This window comes from Chamaea fasciata, unplaced genomic scaffold (assembly GCF_029207755.1).
Source record: "Chamaea fasciata isolate MVZ Bird 193981 ecotype frontalis unplaced genomic scaffold, bChaFas1.0.hap1 SCAF_30, whole genome shotgun sequence".
Classification (NCBI taxonomy): Eukaryota; Metazoa; Chordata; class Aves; order Passeriformes; family Sylviidae; genus Chamaea; species Chamaea fasciata.
Genome location: NW_027094115.1, coordinates 2,899,680 through 2,919,190, shown reverse-complemented (window position 1 = coordinate 2,919,190; position 19,511 = coordinate 2,899,680). Strand labels below are relative to the sequence as shown.

The 19,511-nt window shown below is 65.2% G+C and overlaps 3 protein-coding genes across 6 annotated transcripts; 1 reads left to right on the top strand and 2 right to left on the bottom strand.

The window, feature by feature from the left end:
- Positions 1-3,364: 3,364 nt before the first annotated feature.
- Positions 3,365-8,382, bottom strand: FGF17 (fibroblast growth factor 17). The gene is made up of 5 exons (XM_066206292.1): positions 8,372-8,382; positions 6,752-6,788; positions 5,080-5,224; positions 4,230-4,336; positions 3,365-3,652 (listed from the first exon to the last, which is right to left on the bottom strand). The coding sequence occupies exons 2-5, from the start codon at positions 6,770-6,772 to the stop codon at positions 3,365-3,367; spliced, it is 561 nt and encodes a 186-aa protein (XP_066062389.1). The 5' UTR covers positions 6,773-6,788; positions 8,372-8,382.
- A 1,000-nt stretch (positions 8,383-9,382) lies between these two features.
- On the bottom strand, positions 9,383-13,968 carry NPM2 (nucleophosmin/nucleoplasmin 2). 2 transcript variants are annotated; one of them, XM_066206281.1, is made up of 9 exons: positions 13,887-13,968; positions 12,640-12,755; positions 11,348-11,464; positions 11,172-11,265; positions 10,800-10,915; positions 10,596-10,624; positions 9,848-9,872; positions 9,580-9,653; positions 9,383-9,453 (listed from the first exon to the last, which is right to left on the bottom strand). In XM_066206281.1, exons 1-8 carry the CDS (start codon positions 13,942-13,944, stop codon positions 9,609-9,611), a joined length of 600 nt encoding a protein of 199 aa, XP_066062378.1. In that variant the 5' UTR covers positions 13,945-13,968; the 3' UTR covers positions 9,383-9,453; positions 9,580-9,608. The 2 variants fall into 2 exon arrangements, with proteins under 2 accessions (XP_066062378.1, XP_066062379.1); XM_066206282.1 differs by lacking the exon at positions 9,848-9,872 and having other exon boundaries at positions 9,580-9,675.
- A 952-nt stretch (positions 13,969-14,920) lies between these two features.
- PBDC1 (polysaccharide biosynthesis domain containing 1) lies at positions 14,921-18,054 on the top strand. Of its 3 annotated transcripts, XM_066206335.1 has the most exons (6): positions 14,921-14,976; positions 15,108-15,173; positions 16,344-16,403; positions 16,487-16,627; positions 17,622-17,733; positions 17,816-18,054. In XM_066206335.1, exons 1-6 carry the CDS (start codon positions 14,950-14,952, stop codon positions 17,926-17,928), a joined length of 519 nt encoding a protein of 172 aa, XP_066062432.1. In that variant the 5' UTR covers positions 14,921-14,949; the 3' UTR covers positions 17,929-18,054. The 3 variants fall into 3 exon arrangements, with proteins under 3 accessions (XP_066062432.1, XP_066062433.1, XP_066062431.1); XM_066206336.1 differs by lacking the exon at positions 16,344-16,403 and having other exon boundaries at positions 16,520-16,627; XM_066206334.1 differs by lacking the exons at positions 14,921-14,976; positions 15,108-15,173 and having other exon boundaries at positions 16,029-16,403.
- The last annotated feature ends 1,457 nt before the right edge of the window (positions 18,055-19,511 follow it).

Here is a 19,511-nt window from a genome sequence, read left to right as displayed (position 1 = left end):
CTCCTTTCAAGAACGTCTCGGATTCCTGCAGGATCAAGGAGCCGGGGCTGTGGGGGCCGAAGGAAACGGGAGGGGAGGTGGGAGGAAAAGAGAAAAAAAACCACCAAACCCCCCTAAAATCACCGTGGCCGCCGGGTTAATTCCGGCCGCCACACCTGGGCAGCGGCGCCGGGCGCATTGTTCGCCCCTAATTGCCGGGTGTTGCATTTCCCCTCCGCTTTAAAGCTCCATTGAGCTCAAACTGTTAGAATTTTGTCCCCGCTGCCCCTCCCGAAGTCCAGCTTTGGAGGGGATTGGGGGAGCCCCGGTTCGGGGATTAGGGCCCCCCCGGGGGTCCGGTTGTCGCCTCCCAGGGCATTGTGGCGGAGGAAGGTGATTATGGGGAGGGGGGACAGCCGAGAGGTCGGGGAGGGGGCAGCGGGGCTGGTGGCCGCGGCAGGGAGGACAGGGGACCGCGGTGGTGCCGGGGTGAGCGCGGTGGGATTTGGGGGAACGGCGGAGGACGGATTGAGGGGGGCGGGATTGGGGGGGGGCAGGCTGAGGGTGACAGAATTTAGGGGAACAGGGGGGGTCGAGGTTGAGTGGGATGGGATTTGGGGAAGCAGGGGGTACCAGGCTGAGGGATTTAGGGGAACACAGGGGACGAGGTTGAGTGGGATGGGATTTGGGGGAACAGGCTGTAGAGGATGGGATTTGGGGGTACAAGGCTGAGGGTGACGGGGTTTGGGGTGCCAGGCTGAGGGGGATGCCCCGGGTGGGGATCCAGGGGTCCCACTCCGAGGGTGACACCAGGTGAGGGGAACAGGGCCCAGGACAGGGGCGATGCTCTGGGGGGAGCTCTGGGTGCCACACCGGGCTGAGGGCCACGCCCTGGGGTGGGGACAATGGGGGGACACAGTGGGCCCACCCCGGGGGTGACACCCTGCGGGGCTGCAGAGGGCACAACACCGGGGGTCCCCGGGGTGCCACACCGAGGGGGATGTTCAGTGGGGTAAAAACGGGGTACGGGGATGGGAACCCCTTTGGGGGTGGTGCCCTGTGGGGGAAACAGTGGGTGACACCCCGGTGGCCCATGGAGGGGACAGTGGGTGACACCCTGGTGCCCTTTGGGGGGACAGTGGGTCCCACCCTGGTATCCCATGGAGGAGACAGTGAGTGACACCCTGGTGACCTTTGGGGGGACAGTAGGTCCCACCCTGGTGTCCCCATATGAGGGGACAGTGGGTGCCACCCTGGTGCCCTCGGGGGTGCTGTCCTGGTCACCAGGGTGCAGCAGTCACCTTCAGGACACAAACTGATCCCCAAACAGGGAGCTGGCCCCAAGGACTCCCCGTCAGCCGCCACCTTCACCGTCCCGCTGGTGTCCCCAAGCACGGGCTGGTGGCCCTGGGGACCCTGTGCTGGATCCCCCATCCCCACAGGCACGGCGAGGAAAACTCCCCCGGGCCCCAAAGTCTGCACACTCACTTTTATTTCCTGCAGGGTTCCTCCTTTACACCAAGGAACTCTCAAGTCTAAAGCTTTAGGCCTAAAACCGTCTCTCAAACGATGGAATTGGTCAAAACACACAAAAAAATCATCGGTAGCAAAATAAAAATCCCCCAAAGGCGGCTTCTCTCTGGCCTGGGGGGCACCCGCAGTGTCCCTGTCCCAGGCGGTGCCACCGGGAGAGGGCACAGACCGTCCCCTCCAATAAATAACACGGGGACCCCACGGAGTGGGGACAGAAGTGCTGGCCCGGGGGCTGTGGGGCTGGAATCCCGCCCCACGGGGGACATCCCGCCCCAGAGGGGACATCCCAGTTCTTTGGGTACATGTCACCCCAGAGGGGACATTTCCAGTTCCTTGGGGACATCCCAGTCCTGTGGGGACATCCCACCCCAGAGGGGACATTTCCAGTCCTTTGGGTACATGTCACCCCAGAGGGGACATTTCCAGTTCCTTGGGGACATCCCAGTCCTGTGGGGACATCCCACCCCAGAGGGGGCATTTCCAGTCCTTTGGGTACATGTCACCCCAGAGGGGACATTTCCAGTTCCTTGGGGACATCCCACCCCAGAGGGGGCATTTCCAGTCCTGTGGGGACATCCCACCCCAGAGGGGACATATCCAGTTCCTTGGGGACATCCCAGTCCTGTGGGGACATCCCACCCCAGAGGGGACATTTCCAGTTCCTTGGGGACATCCCAGTCCTGTGGGGACATCCCACCCCAGAGGGGGCATTTCCAGTCCTTTGGGTACATGTCACCCCAGAGGGGACATTTCCAGTTCCTTGGGGACATCCCAGTCCCCTAGGGAGACCCCACGCTCACGGGGACATCCCGGCCCCTCGGGGACATCCCACAGGCTCAGGGCTGCTCCGAACCAGCCCTGGAAGCCAGAGCTGAGCCCAGGGGGAGCGGGAACGTGTCCGGGGGTGGCGGCGCAGGGACAGGGCTCTGCCAGGGGGACAAAGGCACTGGGTGGGGAGCGAGGAGTCCACGGGATGCTCCAGGGATTGGGGACCCCCGGGACCATCTCCAAAGGGCTGACAAGGATTCCTTGGGATGCTCCGGGATTCAGGATCTCGGTGACCACCCCGAGGGGAGTGCACAAAGGCCCCGGACACGCCGGGATCCGCCAGGATTCGGGATCCCACACCCCAAACCGTGCCCTCCTCGCCCTCGGGGCGCTTCCAACCCGACCCGACCCGACCCGACCCATTTGTAACAAAACGAGGGAAAAGCCGCAGCTCTGGGAGCCGGGACACTCCGAGCGGGGAGGGGACACTCCGGGCGGGGAGGGGGACACTCCGGGAGGGGAGGGGACACTCCGGGCGGGGAGGGGACACTCCGGGCGGGGAGGGGATACCCCCGGGTGGGGCAGGGGACACTCCGGGCAGGGAGGGGACACTCCGGGCGGGGCAGGGGACACTCCGGGCGGGGCAGGGGACACTCCGGGCGGGGCAGGGGACACTCCGGGCAGGGAGGGGACACTCCGGGCGGGGAGGGGACACTCCGGGCGGGGAGGGGACAGCCCCGGGTGGGGCAGGGGACACTCCGGGCGGGGCAGGGGACACTCCGGGCGGGGAGGGGACACTCCGGGCGGGGCAGGGGACACTCCGGGCAGGGAGGGGACACTCCGGGCGGGGCAGGGGACACTCCGGGCGGGGCAGGGGACACTCCGGGCAGGGAGGGGACACTCCGGGCAGGGAGGGGACACTCCGGGCGGGGCAGGGGACACTCCGGGCGGGGAGGGGACACTCCGGGCAGGGAGGGGACACTCCGGGCGGGGAGGGGACAGCCCCGGGCGGGGCAGGGGACACTCCGGGCGGGGCAGGGGACACTCCGGGCGGGGCAGGGGACACTCCGGGCAGCTCCGGGGGTTACGTGCGGGGTCCGCGGGTGCGGCGGGAGCGGCGGCTGGGTGACGAGGAGCCCACGAACTCGAAGTGCTTCTGCCGCTCGGCGTTGGGGAAGGGCGGCTGCCCGCGGTAGAGGCGTTTGATGAAATGAGCCTCCCGCTGGTTCTGGCGGCTGCGGGAGGCGCGGCGGGGCCGGCCGCGGCGGGTGAACGCCATGTACCAGCCCTCGTAGCGAGCGTTCCGGAAGGCCGTGTAGTTGTTCTCCAGCACGATCTCGGTGAAGATGCAGTCCTTGCTCTTCCCGTTGGGCTGCGGCGGGAGGAGGAGGAGGAGGAGGGAGAGGGGTGAGGGCCCGGCGGGGGTTTGGGAGGGGTTGGGACGAGCCAGGTCAGCTTTGGTGGCCTCCAGCCCATCCCTGAGACCCCCCAGAGCATCACTGAGACCCCCAGAGCATCCCTGAGACCCCCAGCCCATCACTGAGAGCCCCAGAGCATCATTGAGACCCCTCAGAGCATCACTGGGACCCCTCAGAGCATCACTGAGACCCCCAGCCCATCACTGAGAGCCCCAGAGCATCACTGAGAGCCCCAGAGCATCACTGAGACCCCTAGAGCATCCCTGTCACCCCATAGACCGTCTTTGTCACCCCCAACTCACCTTCATCACCCCCAAACCCATCCCCACCCCATCCCCTATGGATTTAACCCCTCGCACGCCAGCAGCACCTCCCTGGATCCTCCCTGTGGAGCGCCCCGCGCAGGGAGGACGGAACCAAACGGGATCAGGAACCCCCCAAAGACCCCCCAAAGTGCCCAAGGACAGGGGCACCGGCCCGGCCGGGCCCCGGGGGATTTGGGGGGGTCCCGGGGGGGTGTCCAGGACTCACTTTCCCGATGAGTTTCCCCCTCTTGCTCATGCAGATGTACTTCTCGCTCTCGGCGCCTTTGATCCGCACGCGGCTGCCGAAGGTGTCGGTCTCCACGATCAGCTTGGCTGCCAGGAGGGGACAGGGGACGTGTCCCGGGGGGCTGCGACACCCCCGGACCCCGAATCCCCCCCCCGGGCCCGTCCCCTCCGCCCCGCCTTCCCCGGAAAAAAGGGGGAAATCGATGGTATTGCTATGGGAAAAGAGGGAGTTGTTCTGTTCCGCAGCTCTGGGAAGTTCCTCCAAGGGAGATTCCCCAGATTAATTCCCCTTTTGAGATTTCTCGGTGAGCTGGATGGAAAAAAAAATTTCCTTTCCCGGGGAATTTCCCCATGGGTGATGCCAAAGGGACTTCGTGAGAAACCCAAACTGCCCCTTCCCTTCCCCCGACACGTCCGCGGTGAAGGATCCAGCGGATTCTCTGGGAATTCCAGTGGATTCTCCAGGAATTCCAGTGGATTCTCCGGGAATTCCAGTGGATTTTCTAGGAATTCCAGCGGATTCTCCAGGAATTCCAGCGGATTCTCCAGGAATTCTGCAGATTCCCCAGGAATTCCAGCGGATTCTCCAGGAATTCCATCAGATTCCCCAGGAAATCCATCAGATTCTCCAGGAATTCCATCAGATCCCCCGGGAATTCCAGGAGATTCGCCAGGAATTCCATCAGATTCTCTGAGAACTCCATCAGGTTCCCCAGGAATTCCGTCAGACTCCCCAGGAACTCCACCAGATCCCCCAGGACCTCAGACCCCTTTCCCGCGGGCCATCCCCCGATGGCGGCCAGCCCCGGGCGGACACAAGGACTCCTCACCGAATCTGTTGCCGTCCTCGGCGGTGGCCGTGACCCTCCTGCCGCGCACCTGGACGTGCCCGCCGCTGGTGCGGCTGTAGAGCTGGTACTCGCGGCTCTGCCGGCGGCTCAGCTGGTCCGTCACGGCGCCCTGGTCCCTCACGTACTGGTTAAAATTAGGAGACGGTTGGTTCTCCCCCTTTGTTTACAAAGGGAAAAATCAAATCAATTCCTTCTCCCGGGGCGGCAAGGAGAAAAGTTTGGGGTGGTGTCGCCTCCTTTATTTTGGTTTTTGGGGTTTGGGATGGGGAAGGCAAAGAGGTTTTTGAGGTTTTTTTGGTCCTGGTTTCCGAGCGCGGCCGGGATGCAGGGAAAAGGATTTTGGCGCCCCAGGGATTTTGGGACACGCCGGGAAGGAGGAGCTGAGCTGGGGGAACACCCAGAGAGTGTTTGAGGGGCCACAAATCACCCCCGAAATCCCAGGGGAAAGTGCTCGAAATCCAAGGGAAAGATATCCAAAATCCCAGGAGCAAATGCCCAAAATCCCAGGAGCGGAGCCACCCGCTCCCAACCCGCCCTGGGAACGGGATAAACCCCCCGGGGATCCCAAAACAGCCCCGAGGCTTTTCCTAAATGCGGCATTTTGGAGGGAAAAGCAGAGCAGGTGAGGAGGGTTCGGGGTCCTCGCTCCGAGGGGGATTTTGGGGGGATTTGGGGTCCCCCGCTCCGAACTCCAACTGGAACATCCCAAGGGAAATCTGGGCTGGATCCCGGTGCCAGCGGCGTTTGGGGCAGCACCTGAGAGACCCCAAAAACCAGCCCTGAAGGGGCTGAGACCCAGGGGTGACACCTCCTGCTGGGCGAGGGGGACATTTGGGGTCCCGCAGCGTCACTTTGGGGGGATCAGGACCCGCCTCCCGCATTCCCAGGATGCGGAATCGCCTGGCTGGGTGGGAATTCACGAGGGTCTGCAGCCCCCAAATCCCTGCCGGGACTCATTTCCTGCTTTAAAAGCCTTTGGGGTTGGCCGGGGGAGGTGGGATGGGATTTGGGGGTGGTCTCCCCCCATCAAAGGCGCTTCCCTTCCTTTCCCCGCTCATTTTCAAAGAAATAAAAGCGTTTACCTTGGGAAAGGGAAAAGAAAAAAAAATAGAAAAGAAGGGGGAAAAAAAGGAGAGAAAAGGTCCCGAGGATGTTTTGGGGCCGCAGCCCCGCGGGTTTTGTTCGGGCGCCGGGGCAGAGGGTGCTCGTATGGAACAGTGCATTTTAAAAGCTGCCGCTTTTACAAAGCTCACACACACAAAAAAAGGAAAAACCCCCCAAAAAAAGGGTCGGAGCAGCCCCGGAGGGTGTGGGGGGAGAGGGGAGGGGGCGCCGAAGCTCGCACCCCCCCGCCGGGAGCGTCCAGACCCCGTTAACCCCCTCGGCGCCAGCCCGGGCTGGGCCGGGGGGGCCGTGCCAGCCTCACCCCGACCCTCCGGGGGGGTCTGGGGGGGGGAGATCCCCATCCCTGAACCCCCCCGAGGTCACAGACACCCCTCGGGAACCATCCCTGCCCTGCCCGGCCCCACTCGGGGACCCCCGGGGGGTCCCCCCCACCCCAGGACACCCCCAAAACCAAGGGGCAGCTCAAGGGGGGGGTGACCAGCGCGGCCCCCGCCCGCCCCGGGGCCAGCGGAGCCCCCGCACCTACCTGGGTCCGACAGCAGAACATGAGCAGCTGGAAACATCTGCGGGAAAAGGGAAAAGCGGGAAGGGTCGGCGGGAACCGCCGGGAGGTGCGTCCTTCCCCCAGCCCCGCCATGCCGGGGGAAAACCGGGAATGAGCCAGGGCGAGAACCGGGAATGAGCCAGGGAGAACATCGGGAATGATCCCGGGATAAAACCGGGAATGATCCAGGGAGAGAACCGGGAATGAGCCAGGGAGAACATCGGGAATGATCCCGGGATAAAACCGGGAATGACCCAGGGAGAAAACCGGGAATGAGCCAGGGAGAGAACCGGGAATGAGCCAGGGAGAGAACCGGGAATGAGCCAGGGAGAACATCGGGAATGACCCAAGGATAAAACCGGGAATGACCCAGGGAAAAAGCCGGGAAAGATCCAGGAAGAAAACCAGGGAGAACCCCGGGAATAACCCCGGGAGAAAGCCGGGAATGACACAGGAGAACCTCGGGACTAATCCAGAGAGAAAACCGGGAACGACCCCCGGCAACGATCCAGGGATAAAGCCCGAAATAACCCAGGGAGAAAACCAGGGAGAAAACTGGGAATAACTCAGGGAGAGCCCCGGGAATAATCCAGGAACAGCCCAGGGAGGGGCCCAGGGAGAACATCGGGAATGACCGGTGGAGAAAGCCGGGAATGACCCGGGAATAGCCCGGGGAGAGCCGCGGGAATGACCCAGGAATAGCCCGGGAATAGCCCGGGGAGAGCCGCGGGAATGACCCAGGAATAGCCCGGGAATAGCCCGGGGAGAGCCGCGGGAATGACCCAGGAATAGCCCGGGAATAGCCCGGGAATAGCCCGGGGAGAGCCGCGAGAATGACCCAGGAATAGCCCGGGGGGAGCCGCGGGAATGACCCAGGAATAGCCCGGGAATAGCCCGGGATTAGCCCGGGAATAGCCCGGGGAGAGCCGCGGTGAGGACGCCGGGCCGGGCTCACATGGAGAGGTTCTGCAGGCCCAGGGGCTGCATGGCGCGGCCCGAAGCCCCCCGGGCAGGGCTGGGAGCGCTCCCGTCTCCCCGTGCCCGGCCCGATGCCCCCGCTCGGGGCAGCCCAGGGCTGAATCCCGGCACGCTCCGATTCCCAAAACCCCGCCGCGGCCACGGCTCATGGGGGAGGCCGCGGGGCTGGGGGCTTCTCCTCCTCCTCCTCTTCTTCCTCCTCCTCCTCCTCGGGCCCCGGGGGCTGCCCGTGCTACGCCCGGGGGACATCCAGCGCCATCCTGTACCCTGCGCCCCCTCCCCATCAGCCCCCGGAGCTGTGGCCGGTGGTCCCGGGCGGGGCAGCCCCCCGCCCCACGCCGCCCCCGCGGGCTCGGCGCGGACGGGGACGCGGGAGGCGGGGGAGGCTCTGAAAGGTGCGGGGAGCCCCGCGGGGAGGGGCCGGCATGGGGCAGGAGGAGGAGGAAGAAGGAGTGGGGGGCTCGGCTCGGGTGCGCCCCCTCCCCAAGCCTCGGTGGAGGCGCCAGGCCTTGGGGACAGAGATTTGTCACCAGGTGCCAGCACAGCCCTCGCTCACCACGGGAGGGTCTCAGCAGCGCTGGGGGCGGGGAGGGGGGGGGGGCTCTGGGGACCCCCAAATCCCGCAGGGAGAGGTCGGGGATGCCCCCCTCCCCCCCCAGGAGGAGCCGTGCGCTGGGCCAGGCAGGTGCGAAATGCTGGATGGACCCCCGGCAGGAGCTGGGGGGGCTCAAACCGCCCTTTGGGGGGCTAAAACCGCCCTGGGGGGCTCAAAGCGCCCTTTGGGGGGCTCAAACCTCCCTGGGGGGGCTCAAACCGCCCTTTGGGGGGCTCAAACCGCCCTTTGGGGGGCTAAAACCGCCCTGGGGGGCTCAAAGCGCCCTTTGGGGGGCTCAAACCTCCCTGGGGGGGCTCAAACCGCCCTCTGGGGGGCTCAAACCGCCCTGGGGGGCTCAAAGCGCCCTTTGGGGGGTCCCCGAGGGGGAGAGGGGGTGTCTACACAGGTGCGTGCCTCAGTTTCCCCCCTCGGCACAAGGTGTGGGGGCAGCCCCCCCCCCCCCAACCCGCAGGAGGGTGTGGGGGGTCCTGATTTCATTAAGACAACCCAAATTAACCCCCCCCCCGCCCCCCCTCCGGGGCAGGAATTCATCCCAAGCCCGCTTTGCAGCCCCCCGCCCCCCAAAATAAAACCCCAAACCGGACAGCCCCCAGCTCTGCGGTCCCCCCCCGCCCCGGGGGATGACGGATGGACGTGGAGCCGTCCTCGCCCCCGGGCTGCCCCCCAGGTGTGGGGCCGGGAGCTGCCAGCGCCTCCCGGGGGCACAAAGAGCCCCCGCGGGGTGGGGACAGGCCGGAGGGACAGCGCTGCCGTCACCGCCCTGCAGGACTGTCCCCTCTGTCCCCAGCCCCACCGCGGGGGGTGCAGAGCGGGATTAACCCCCCCACAAACCCCCGTGACCGCCCCATCGCTGCCCCACACCCGGAACAGCCCTCGAGGGGGGGGGGTCGGATCCCCAGGACCCCCCAAACCCCCCAAGCCCCCTTCTCACCGCCCCCCACGGCCGGGGGGCAGCCCCGGCCCCCCCAAATCAGGGTGGGGGGCGCTCCCAGAGCCCCCCCCCGCAGCGGCACGGGGAGCCAGGAGTGCAAAGTGCGCTTTATTCGGCAATCACAGCCCCAGCGGGTGTCACTTTTCCCCTTCCCGGCACCTGGAAGGGAAAAAGGAATATTTTTTTCACCCGCAGGGATGGCGGGGTGACCCCGCTGTGGGGTTGGGGACACCCTAGGCCGCCCCCCCGAGCTCTGTGGGGACCCTCACCCCAAACCCCTCTCACCTGGCCAGGCTGCGATGGAATAATTCCCGTCAATTCTTCGGCGCCGCTTTCCTGCCCCGGCCGGCTCCGCGTCCCTGCGCCAACGGGGGAAGGGGGCTGAAGGCGGCGGGGAAAAAACCCCAAATCTGCTTTTTTTAACCCCAGTTTTGGGTCCAGCAGCCGCTGCCGACCCTTTTTATCTCCCTCCCCCCCCCTTCGGCGGGAACTCCTGGGATTGTTTATCCCGTGGGGTTCAAGGGGGTGCGGGGGGGACACCCCGAGCGTTTACCTTGGCGGGAGGGGGATCGCCGTTCCTGTTCGGGCCGGGAGGGGTTGGGGTTAGTGTGCAGAGAAATTTACACCCCCCGCCCCCCAAAAAAAACAACCAACCCCCCCCCGCGGGAATTTGGGGGGCTGAGGGACACAAGTGCCGCCCTCCCCGCCTGCCACACTGTCCCCACACATCCTGATTAATTAAGTCATTAAGGGCGGAATCAAGCCCAGGCAGAAGGAAGAGCAAAATCCCGTCCCCCTCCTTAACCCTCTCGGGTTTTTGGGGCTGTTTTTGAGGTTTTTTGGTGGGTTTTTTTGTTTGTTTTTTTGCTGGGCCAGGAGGGTGTGAAATGCCGGATAAACGGGGGGGAGGCTGAGCCCGCGAAAACAATTTTCACTGTCGGTAGAAAACGAACCGTTTGTAGCAGGAACAAGAAGCGAGGTTGTGGTGATTTTTTTGTGTTTGTTTTCTTTTTGGGGTTTTGTTTTTGTTTTGGGGGTTGTTTGTTTGTTTTTCTTTTCCTTTGCTTCTCTTCGCGCGTGTTAATAAAACCTGGTTTTATTTCTAAGCTAATCCTGCTTTTTTGCCTTTTCCTTTTGCCTTTTCCTCCCAAAATCCTGGCCCCCAGTTAGCAAAGACAATGCAGCAAATGTATAAAAGCAGCAGAGGAAACCCTGCCGTGCCCCGGAGAGAGAAACCCGAACGCCGAGAGGGGCGCGGGGGCCCCCCCGGGGATCCCCCGGCCCGGGGTCCCCGCACTCACCGCTCCTCCTCCTTCTCCGCCTTCCTTTGCTGCGGGAGACAGAGAGAGAGATGGAGGATGCGGAGTCTTCCTCCCTCCCTCCCTCCCCAGGGATGAAGGCTGTGGTTAATCCCCTTCACGGAGAGGAATTTGGGGGCTCTGCGCCCCGTTTCCCCCGTGCTCGGGGACCCCAAGAGTCCCCGGAGCCCCCCGCTCGGGGCTGACCTTGGCCGTGCCGTTGGGCTGGGCACGGGAGCGCCGGCGGGGCCGCTCGGGGGTCTCCTCTTCCTCCTCCTCCTCCTCCTCCTCCTCCTCCTCCTCCTCCGAACTCAGGTCAACCACTGCGGGACAGCCCGGCTGAGCCCCCAGACCCCGCTGGGGGGGTGCGGGGACCCCAAAACTGACTGGACACACGAGAGGGGACACCCCGACACCACAGGGGAGGGGACACCCCAAAACTGACTGGACACAGGGCAGGGGACACCCCGACACTCACGGGACACGGGGAGGGGACCCCAATCCTCACTGGACACACGAGGGGACACCCCAACACCCACTGGACACAGGAGGGGACACAGGGGACACCGCGGCCCTCACCGGACACGTGCTGCCCGCTGACATAGACGGGCCCGGAGCCGGCCCGCAGGCGGAATGTCACCGGCAGGGTCACTTCCAGCCCGTTCAGCACCACCTGGAAAAGGGGAGCGGGGACAATCCCTGGCGGCCCCCCCGGGGCAGCCCCCGGACCCCCGGAGCGCCCCCCGGACGCCCACCATGGGCAGCAGGGACGGTCTCAGCGTGGCGATGGGCAGCCACACGCGGTTGTCGCTGTCCCCGGTTGTCACCTCCACCACGTGGAATTCATCCCGGGCCGCCGGCCCCAGGCAGATCTGGGAGAGAAGGAAAAATCGGGAAACCCCCTCCCCCCCTAAAATAATCCGGGTGCTCCTCACCCCCAGCACCCCTTTTTTTTTGGGGGGGGGGGGGATTTTTGGGGCTGAGGGCATCCCCCTGCCCGTGGTGGGGAATTTATTCAATCCCTGAGGGATGGAGAAAGAAATCCCTGCAGGATCCTCGGGAAAAACCCCGCAGGGATTTTTTGGGGTTTTTTTGGGGGCGAAATTCACCCTCAGGCACAATCCCCGCCTCGGGGAATTCATCCCCCCAGCCGTGCAGAGAAGATTCCCCCCAAAACCGCCGGGAATTTGGGGGGCTGAGGGACACAACTGCCCCCCCCTCCCTCCCTGCCTGCCACACTCTCTCCCACATCCTGATTAATTAATTAATTAATTAACCCTGGAATCAATCCCAGGCCGTTTCCCCCAGGCAGTAGGAGGAGCAATCCCGTCCCCTCCTTAACCCCCTTGGGGATTTTTTGGGGGATGTTTTTGAGTTTTGGGGGGTTTTTTTTGTTTTATTTTTGTTTTTTTTGCTGGGCCAGGGAGGTGTGAAATGCTGGATGAACAGAGTCTGAGCCCATGAAAATAATCCCAACGAACCGCATCCCCCAAAAAAACCCCAAATCATCAAATCAGCCACCACAAAACTCACCAAATTACTATCCCCAAAAAAACCCCCAAACCCACCAAATTTACGCCCCCAAAAAATCCTCAAACCCCACTAAATTACACGCCCCCAAAAATCCCAAACTCACCAAATTAACCACCCAAAAACCCCCAAAACCCCACCAAATTAACCACCCAAGAAACCCCAAACCCACCAACTTAACCGCCCCCAAAAACCCCCCAAAACACCAAAATACTCCTCCTAAAAAAATCCTCAAACCCCACCAAATTAACCACCCAAGAAACCCCAAACCCACCAACTTAACCGCCCCCAAAAACCCCCCAAAACACCAAAATACTCCTCCTAAAAAAATCCTCAAACCCCACCAAATTAACCACCCCATAAAAACCCCAACGCCCCCAAATTACCCACCCCAAAAAAAACCCCAAACCCACCAAATTAGCCACCCCAAAAAAACCCCAAAACCTCCAAGTTAACCACCCAAAAAACCCCCAACCGCCCCAAATTGCCCACCCCAGCCCCCCCCGAACACCCTCACCCCCCGGGTGTTTTTGGGGTCACGCACGGTGTAGAGCACCAGCTGCTCGGGCTCGTCGTGCCCGCCCTGGGGCGCCGGGAAGGTGCAGCAGCGTCTGTCCGCGCTCAGCTCGCACCCTGCGGGGACACGGGGACACGGGGACATGGGGACACGGGGATATGGGGACACGGGGACATGGGGACACGGGGACATGGGGACACGGGGATATGGGGACACGGGGACATGGGGACACGGGGATATGGGGACACGGGGATATGGGGACACGGGGACACGGGGACAGGGGGACACGGGGACACGGGGACACGGGGACACGGGGACACGGGGACATGGGGACAGGGGGACACGGGGACACGGGGATATGGGGACACGGGGATATGGGGACACGGGGACACGGGGACAGGGGGACACGGGGACACGGGGACACGGGGATATGGGGACACGGGGATATGGGGACACGGGGACACGGGGACACGGGGATATGGGGACACGGGGACACGGGGACACGGGGACAGGGGGACACGGGGACATGGGGACACGGGGACAGGGGGACACGGGGACAGGGGGACACGGGGACATGGGGACACGGGGACACGGGGACACGGGGACAGGGGGACACGGGGACACGGGGACACGGGGATATGGGGACACGGGGATATGGGGACACGGGGACACGGGGACACGGGGACACGGGGACATGGGGACAGGGGGACATGGGGACACGGGGACAGGGGGACACGGGGACACGGGGACACGGGGACACGGCCGTGCCGGGCTCCCGCCGCTGGGGACACCCCTGGGGCCGCGCGGGGTGTGTTAGGGGGGTGTGGGGCTCTGGGGGGTTTTGGGCTGTGGGGGGTGTGCAGGGTGTGTGGGGTGTTTGGGGTGCTTTTGGGGTATGTGGAGTTTTTGGGGTGTGTGGGGTTTTTGGGATGTGTTTGGGGTGTTCGGGGTTTTTGGGGTATTTGGGGTGTGTGGGGTGTTTGGGGTGCGTAGGGTGTGCGAGGTGTGTGGGGGTTTTGGGGTGTGTTTGGGGTGTGTGGGCTGTATGGGGTTTTTGGGGTGTGTGGGGTCTTTGGGGCTTTTGGGGTGTGCTTGGGGTTTTGGGGTCTTTGGGGTGTGTTTGGGGTGTGTTTGGGTTTTGGGGGTGTTTGGGGTGTGTTTGGGGTGTGTTTGGGGTTTTGGGGTGTGTTTGGGGTGTGTTTGGGTTTTGGGGTGTGTTTGGGGTATGTTTGGGGTGCCGCACTCACCCCAAAGGACGGACACGGGCCTGGCGAAGGGGCCGCCGGCGCTGTGTGACAGGGACATGGCCGGGGAGGGTGGCACCACCCTGGGGGGACACGCGGAAATGTGGGAACCCCCCCGGACCCCCGAAGCGCTCCCCCAGAGCGTCCCCCACCCACCCACGTGTCACAGGTGGCATCCCTGCTGGCCCCACCCCGCGTGTCCCCTCGCCCTGGGTGTCCCCCGATGCCCCCCCGTGTCCCTCCATGTCCCCCCGTGTCCCCCCGATGCCCCCCCCGTGTCCCTCCATGTCCCCCCGTGTCCCCCCGATGCCCCCCCCGTGTCCCTCCATGTCCCCCCGTGTCCCTCCATGTCCCCCCGATGTCCCCCCGCGTCCCCTCCATGTCCCGTCGTGTCCCCCACGCCGCGTGTCCCTTCGCGTTGTCCCGTGTCCCCCTCTCCCCCGTCTCCCCTGTCCCCCCGGTGCTGCACGTCCCCTCGTGTCCCTGCTCTCCCCGTGTCCCCCTCGTGTCCCCCGTGTCCCCTTGCCCTGCGTGTCCCCTCTGTCCCCCTGATCCCTCCTGTCCCCCCTGTCCCCCCTGTTCCCCCCTGTCCCCCCCTGTCCCCTCTCTGTCCCCCCTGTCCCCCCTGTCCCCCCGTGTCCCCCCCTGTCCCCTCTCTGTCCCCCCTGTCCCCCCCTGTCCCCTCTCTGTCCCCTCTCTGTCCCCTCTCTGTCCCCCCTGTCCCCTCTCTGTCCCCCCTGTCCCCCCTGTCCCCCCCTGTCCCCTCTCTGTCCCCCCTGTCCCCCCCTGTCCCCTCTCTGTCCCCCCTGTCCCCCCCTGTCCCCCCTGTCCCCCCCTGTCCCCTCTCTGTCCCCCCTGTCCCCCCTGTCCCCTCTCTGTCCCCCCTGTCCCCCCCTGTCCCCTCTCTGTCCCCCCTGTCCCCCCCTGTCCCCTCTCTGTCCCCCCTGTCCCCCCCTGTCCCCTCTCTGTCCCCCCCTGTCCCCCCCTGTCCCCTCTCTGTCCCCCCTGTCCCCCCCTGTCCCCCCCGGTCCCCGTGGGCGGAGCGGCCGCTCCTCTTCCGGCAGCGATGGCGGCGGCGGGACTGGCGGGGCTGGTGAGACCGGGGACACCGGGGGACACCGGGGGACACCGGGGGGGGGACCGAGGGGACACCGGGGACACTGGGGGACCCTGTGTGACCGGGGGGCCGTGTCCCCGCCGTGTCGCGGCCCCGTGTCCCCGCAGGGCCCCGGCGAGGCCGCGGCGGCCGCTCAGGCGCTGGCGCTGCCCGCGGAGTCCTTCGGCAACGACGTGAGTGACACTGGGGACACTGGGGGGGACACTGGGGACACTGGGGACACTGGGGGGGGCACTGGGGGACACTGGGGACACTGGGGGGACACTGGGGGGCACTGGGGGACACTGGGGACACTGGGGACACTGGGGGGACACTGGGGACACTGGGGGGACACTGGGGGGGACACTGGGGGGACACTGGGGGGGACACTGGGGACACTGGGGACACTGGGGGGACACTGGGGGACACTGGGGGGACACTGGGGGGACACTGGGGGGACACTGGGGGGGACACTGGGGGGACACTGGGGGGGACACTGGGGACACTGGGGACACTGGGGGGACACTGGGGACACTGGGGGGACACTGGGGGGGACACTGGGGGGACACTGGGGGGGACACTGGGGACACTGGGGACACTGGGGGGACACTGGGGACACTGGGGGGGACACTGGGGACACTGGGGGGACACTGGGGGGACACTGGGGACACTGGGGGGACAGGGGACACTGGGGGGACACTGGGGGGGGACACTGGGGGGACTGGGGACACTGGGGGGACACTGGGGGAGACACTGGGGACACTGGGGGGACTGGGGACACTGGGGGGACACTGGGGGGGACACTGGGGGGACACTGGGGACACTGGGGGGACTGGGGGACTGATGGGACTGATGGAACTGAGGGGACTGGGAGCACTGGGGGGCCGGGGGGACTGGGGACACTGGGGGCACTGGGGACACTGGGGGGGGCCTTATTGGGAGGGGGGTCCCAGTTTTGGGGGCTCCCAGTCCCGGTAGGGGGATCCCATTTTGGGGGGTCCCAGTTTTGGGGATCCCAGTCCCGGCAGGGGGATCCCAGTTTTGGGGGTGTCCCAGTTTTGGGGACCCCAGTTTTGGGAGATCCCAGTCCCGGTAGGGGGATCCCAGTTTTGGGGGTGTCCCAGTTTTGGGGACCCCAGTTTTGGGAGATCCCAGTTTTGGGGGTCCCAGTCCCGGCAGGGGGGTCCCAACCTTGTCCCCTGGGAGCCGGAGAACCCCAAACCCCCACCCCAAAGGGAACAACCCCCCGAATGGGAAGCGAGGAACCCCAAGGGGAGAAGACCCCCCGGAAAAGGGGGCGGGGGGACCCCCGAGGGGCCGTTTGTCCCCAGGAGGTGTCCCAGGTGTCCCTGGCCCGTGTCCAGCCCCGCGTGGAGCTGGCCTGGGCCATGAAGGCTCATCAGCACGCCCACGTCTACTTCAACGTGAGTTCGGGGTCTTTTCTTGGAGGGGGGGAGGGGATTTTGGGGGTCCCCAGCTGACCTTTGACCTCCCCCCTCCCCCGCAGCTCATCTCCTCGGTGGACCCCAAATTCCTCAAGCTTACCAAGGCGGACGATCGGATCTACGAGGAATTCCGGCAAACCTTCCGGGAGCTGCGCGTGGACGTGCTGGACCCCGAGGAGCTGAAATCGGAGCCGGCCAAGGCGGTGGGTGAAGGAGTTTGAATTTTTTTTCTCTCGGGGCTGCTTTGGATCCCTCGGGGAATTCCTGGCTCCTTCCCGCTCCAAGGTCAGGGAGGATAAAACTCCGGGAAGTTGTTTTTTTTTTTATTTTTGTTTTGGAAGTTTCTCCCCTGAGGTTTTTCCGTTGCCCGACTCCCGCGGGAGCCGCGCGGGGGGGACGGCCCCGAGGACTCTTAAACAATTAGCAAAATCCCGATTAAAAGGCACCAGCCGAGTTTGTTTGTGGTCGGGACCCAAAGGGGGCAGCAGGGGAAGGAGGGCGGCGAAGGCGACGCCCCGAACGCCCCGTCTTGGCTCCCGTGTGCGCTGCCCGGCGCCGAAAAACCCCAAATGGGCGTTCCAGGCCTCCCAGCACATCTCCGGGGGCTTCCCCCCTTTCTTCCCGGGATTTGGGGGGACACTGGGGGGCTGCGCTGGCGGGGAGTCGCAGCTTTTGGGGGTCCCTGTCCTCGCAGTGGGGTCCCAGGTTTGATGGGGTTTCGGCTTTTGGGGTCCCTGTCCTGGGAGGGTTCCCCAGCTTTGGGGGTCCCTGTCCAGGGGGGATTCCAGATTTGGGGGTCCCAGCCCTGGTAGAGTGATCCCAGAATTAAGGAGTTCCAACTTTAGGGGTCCCAGTCCTAGAAGATTCAGATTTGGGGGTTCCGAATTTTCGGGGTCCCAGTCCCTGGGAGGGTCCCCAGCTTTGGGGGTCCCATTTTGGGGTCCCATTTTGGGGGTCCCATTTCGGGGTCCCATTTTGGAGTCCCATTTTCGGGGTCCCATTTTCGGGGTCCCATTTTGGGGTCCCATTTCGGGGTCCCATTTTGGGGTCCCATTTTGGGGTCCCATTTCGGGGTCCCCACCCCGGGGGTCCCATTTTGGGGTCCCATTTTGGGATCCCATTTTGGGGTCCCATTTTGGGGTCCCATTTCGGGGTCCCCACCCCGGGGGTCCCAGCTTTGGGCCTCCATCCCCCCAGAAGTGGCGCCCGTTCTGCCTCGCCTTCGAGGGGCTGGTGGAGGATTTCAACTTCGGCACGCTGCTGCGCCTGGATTCCCGCCGGGAATACTCGGAGGAGAACACCATCTTCGGTGGGCAGGGGGCCGTGGGGGGCTGCGGAGGACCCCGAGCCCGCGGATCCCCCCGGGCTGATCCCCGTCCCCCCTTTTCCAGCCACCAGGATCCAGTTTTTCGCCATCGAGATCGCCCGGAACAGGGAAGGCTGCAACGACCACGTGTACGGCAGGGCCAGGGAGACGGCGGCCCAGGAGGGAAAATCGGGATGAGGACTGGGAATTTTGGGATGGCGTGAGGAGGGGCAGGAGCCTTGGGGGGATCTCCGGAAGGACGGAGCGGCCGGAGCTGCCTGTGCTCGTCCTCCCGCTGGAAATAAACGTTTTTCAAACCCTCAATCCCGGCGTCGGGGGTTCCCGGTGGAAAATCCCGATGCCCGCTCCGGAGGGTTTCCCCGTTCCCGAGGGTTTCCCCGTTCCCGAGGGTTTCCCCGTTCCCGAGGGTTTCCCCCCTCCCGAGGGTTTCCCCGTTCCCGAGGGTTTCCCCCCTCCCGAGGGTTTCCCCGCTCCGGAGGGTTTCCCCGTTCCCGAGGGTTTCCCCGTTCCCGAGGGTTTCCCCGCTCCCGAGGGTTTCCCCCCTCCCGAGGGTTTCCCCCCTCCCGAGGGTTTCCCCGTTCCCGAGGGTTTCCCCGCTCCCGAGGGTTTCCCCGTTCCGAGGGTTTCCCCCCTCCCGAGGGTTTCCCCGTTCCCGAGGGTTTCCCCGCTCCCGAGGGTTTCCCCGTTCCCGAGGGTTTCCCCCCTCCCGAGGGTTTCCCCGTTCCCGAGGGTTTCCCCCCTCCCGAGGGTTTCCCCGTCCCGAGGGTTTCCCCGTTCCCGAGGGTTTCCCCCCTCCCGAGGGTTTCCCCCCTCCCGAGGGTTTCCCCGTTCCCGAGGGTTTCCCCCCTCCCGAGGGTTTCCCCGTTCCCGAGGGTTTCCCCGTTCCCGAGGGTTTCCCCGCCCCGAGGGTTTCCCCGCTCCCGAGGTTTTCCCCGCCGGGGTCGGGGGGAGACCCGGGCGGGCTTCGCTCGCTCCCGTCCGAGCATCCTCCCCGTCCCCCCGGGCGAAATCCCGGGATTTGGGGCTTGGATCGGGAAAAGTCGCCCGGCGGGGACGGCCCGGGGGCACCGTGGGGTGCTGGGGGCTTTGGGGCGCAGAGAGGATCGCCAGGGCCCCGAGGAGGAACTGGCAGCTCGGGGGGAATCTCGGGCCTGGGGGGACCCGGGGGCTCTGGGGACACTGGGGACACTCTGGGGGCTCTGGGGTGACCCTGGGGGCTCTGGGGACACTCTGGGGACACTGGGGACACTCTGGGGACACTGTGGGGACACTGGGGACACTGTGGGGACACACCGGGGACACTGGGGACACTCTGGGGGCTCTGGGGTGACCCTGGGGGCTCTGGGGACACTGGGGGGACACTGGGGACACTCTGGGGACACTGTGGGGACACTGGGGACACTGTGGGGACACACCGGGGACACTGGGGACACTCTGGGGGCTCTGGGGTGACCCTGGGGGCTCTGGGGACACTGGGGGGACACTGGGGACACTGTGGGGACACTGGGGACACTGGGGACACTCTGGGGACACTGTGGGGACACTGGGGACGCCCTGGGGGCTCTGGGGTGACCCTGGGGGCTCTGGGGACACTCTGGGGGTTCTGGGGATACTGTGGGGACACTGTGGGGACACACTGGGGACACTGGGGACACTGCGGGGACACTGTGGGGACACTGGGGACACTGGGGACACGGGGGACACTGTGGGGACACACTGGGGACACTGGGGACACTGCGGGGACACTGGGGACACTGCGG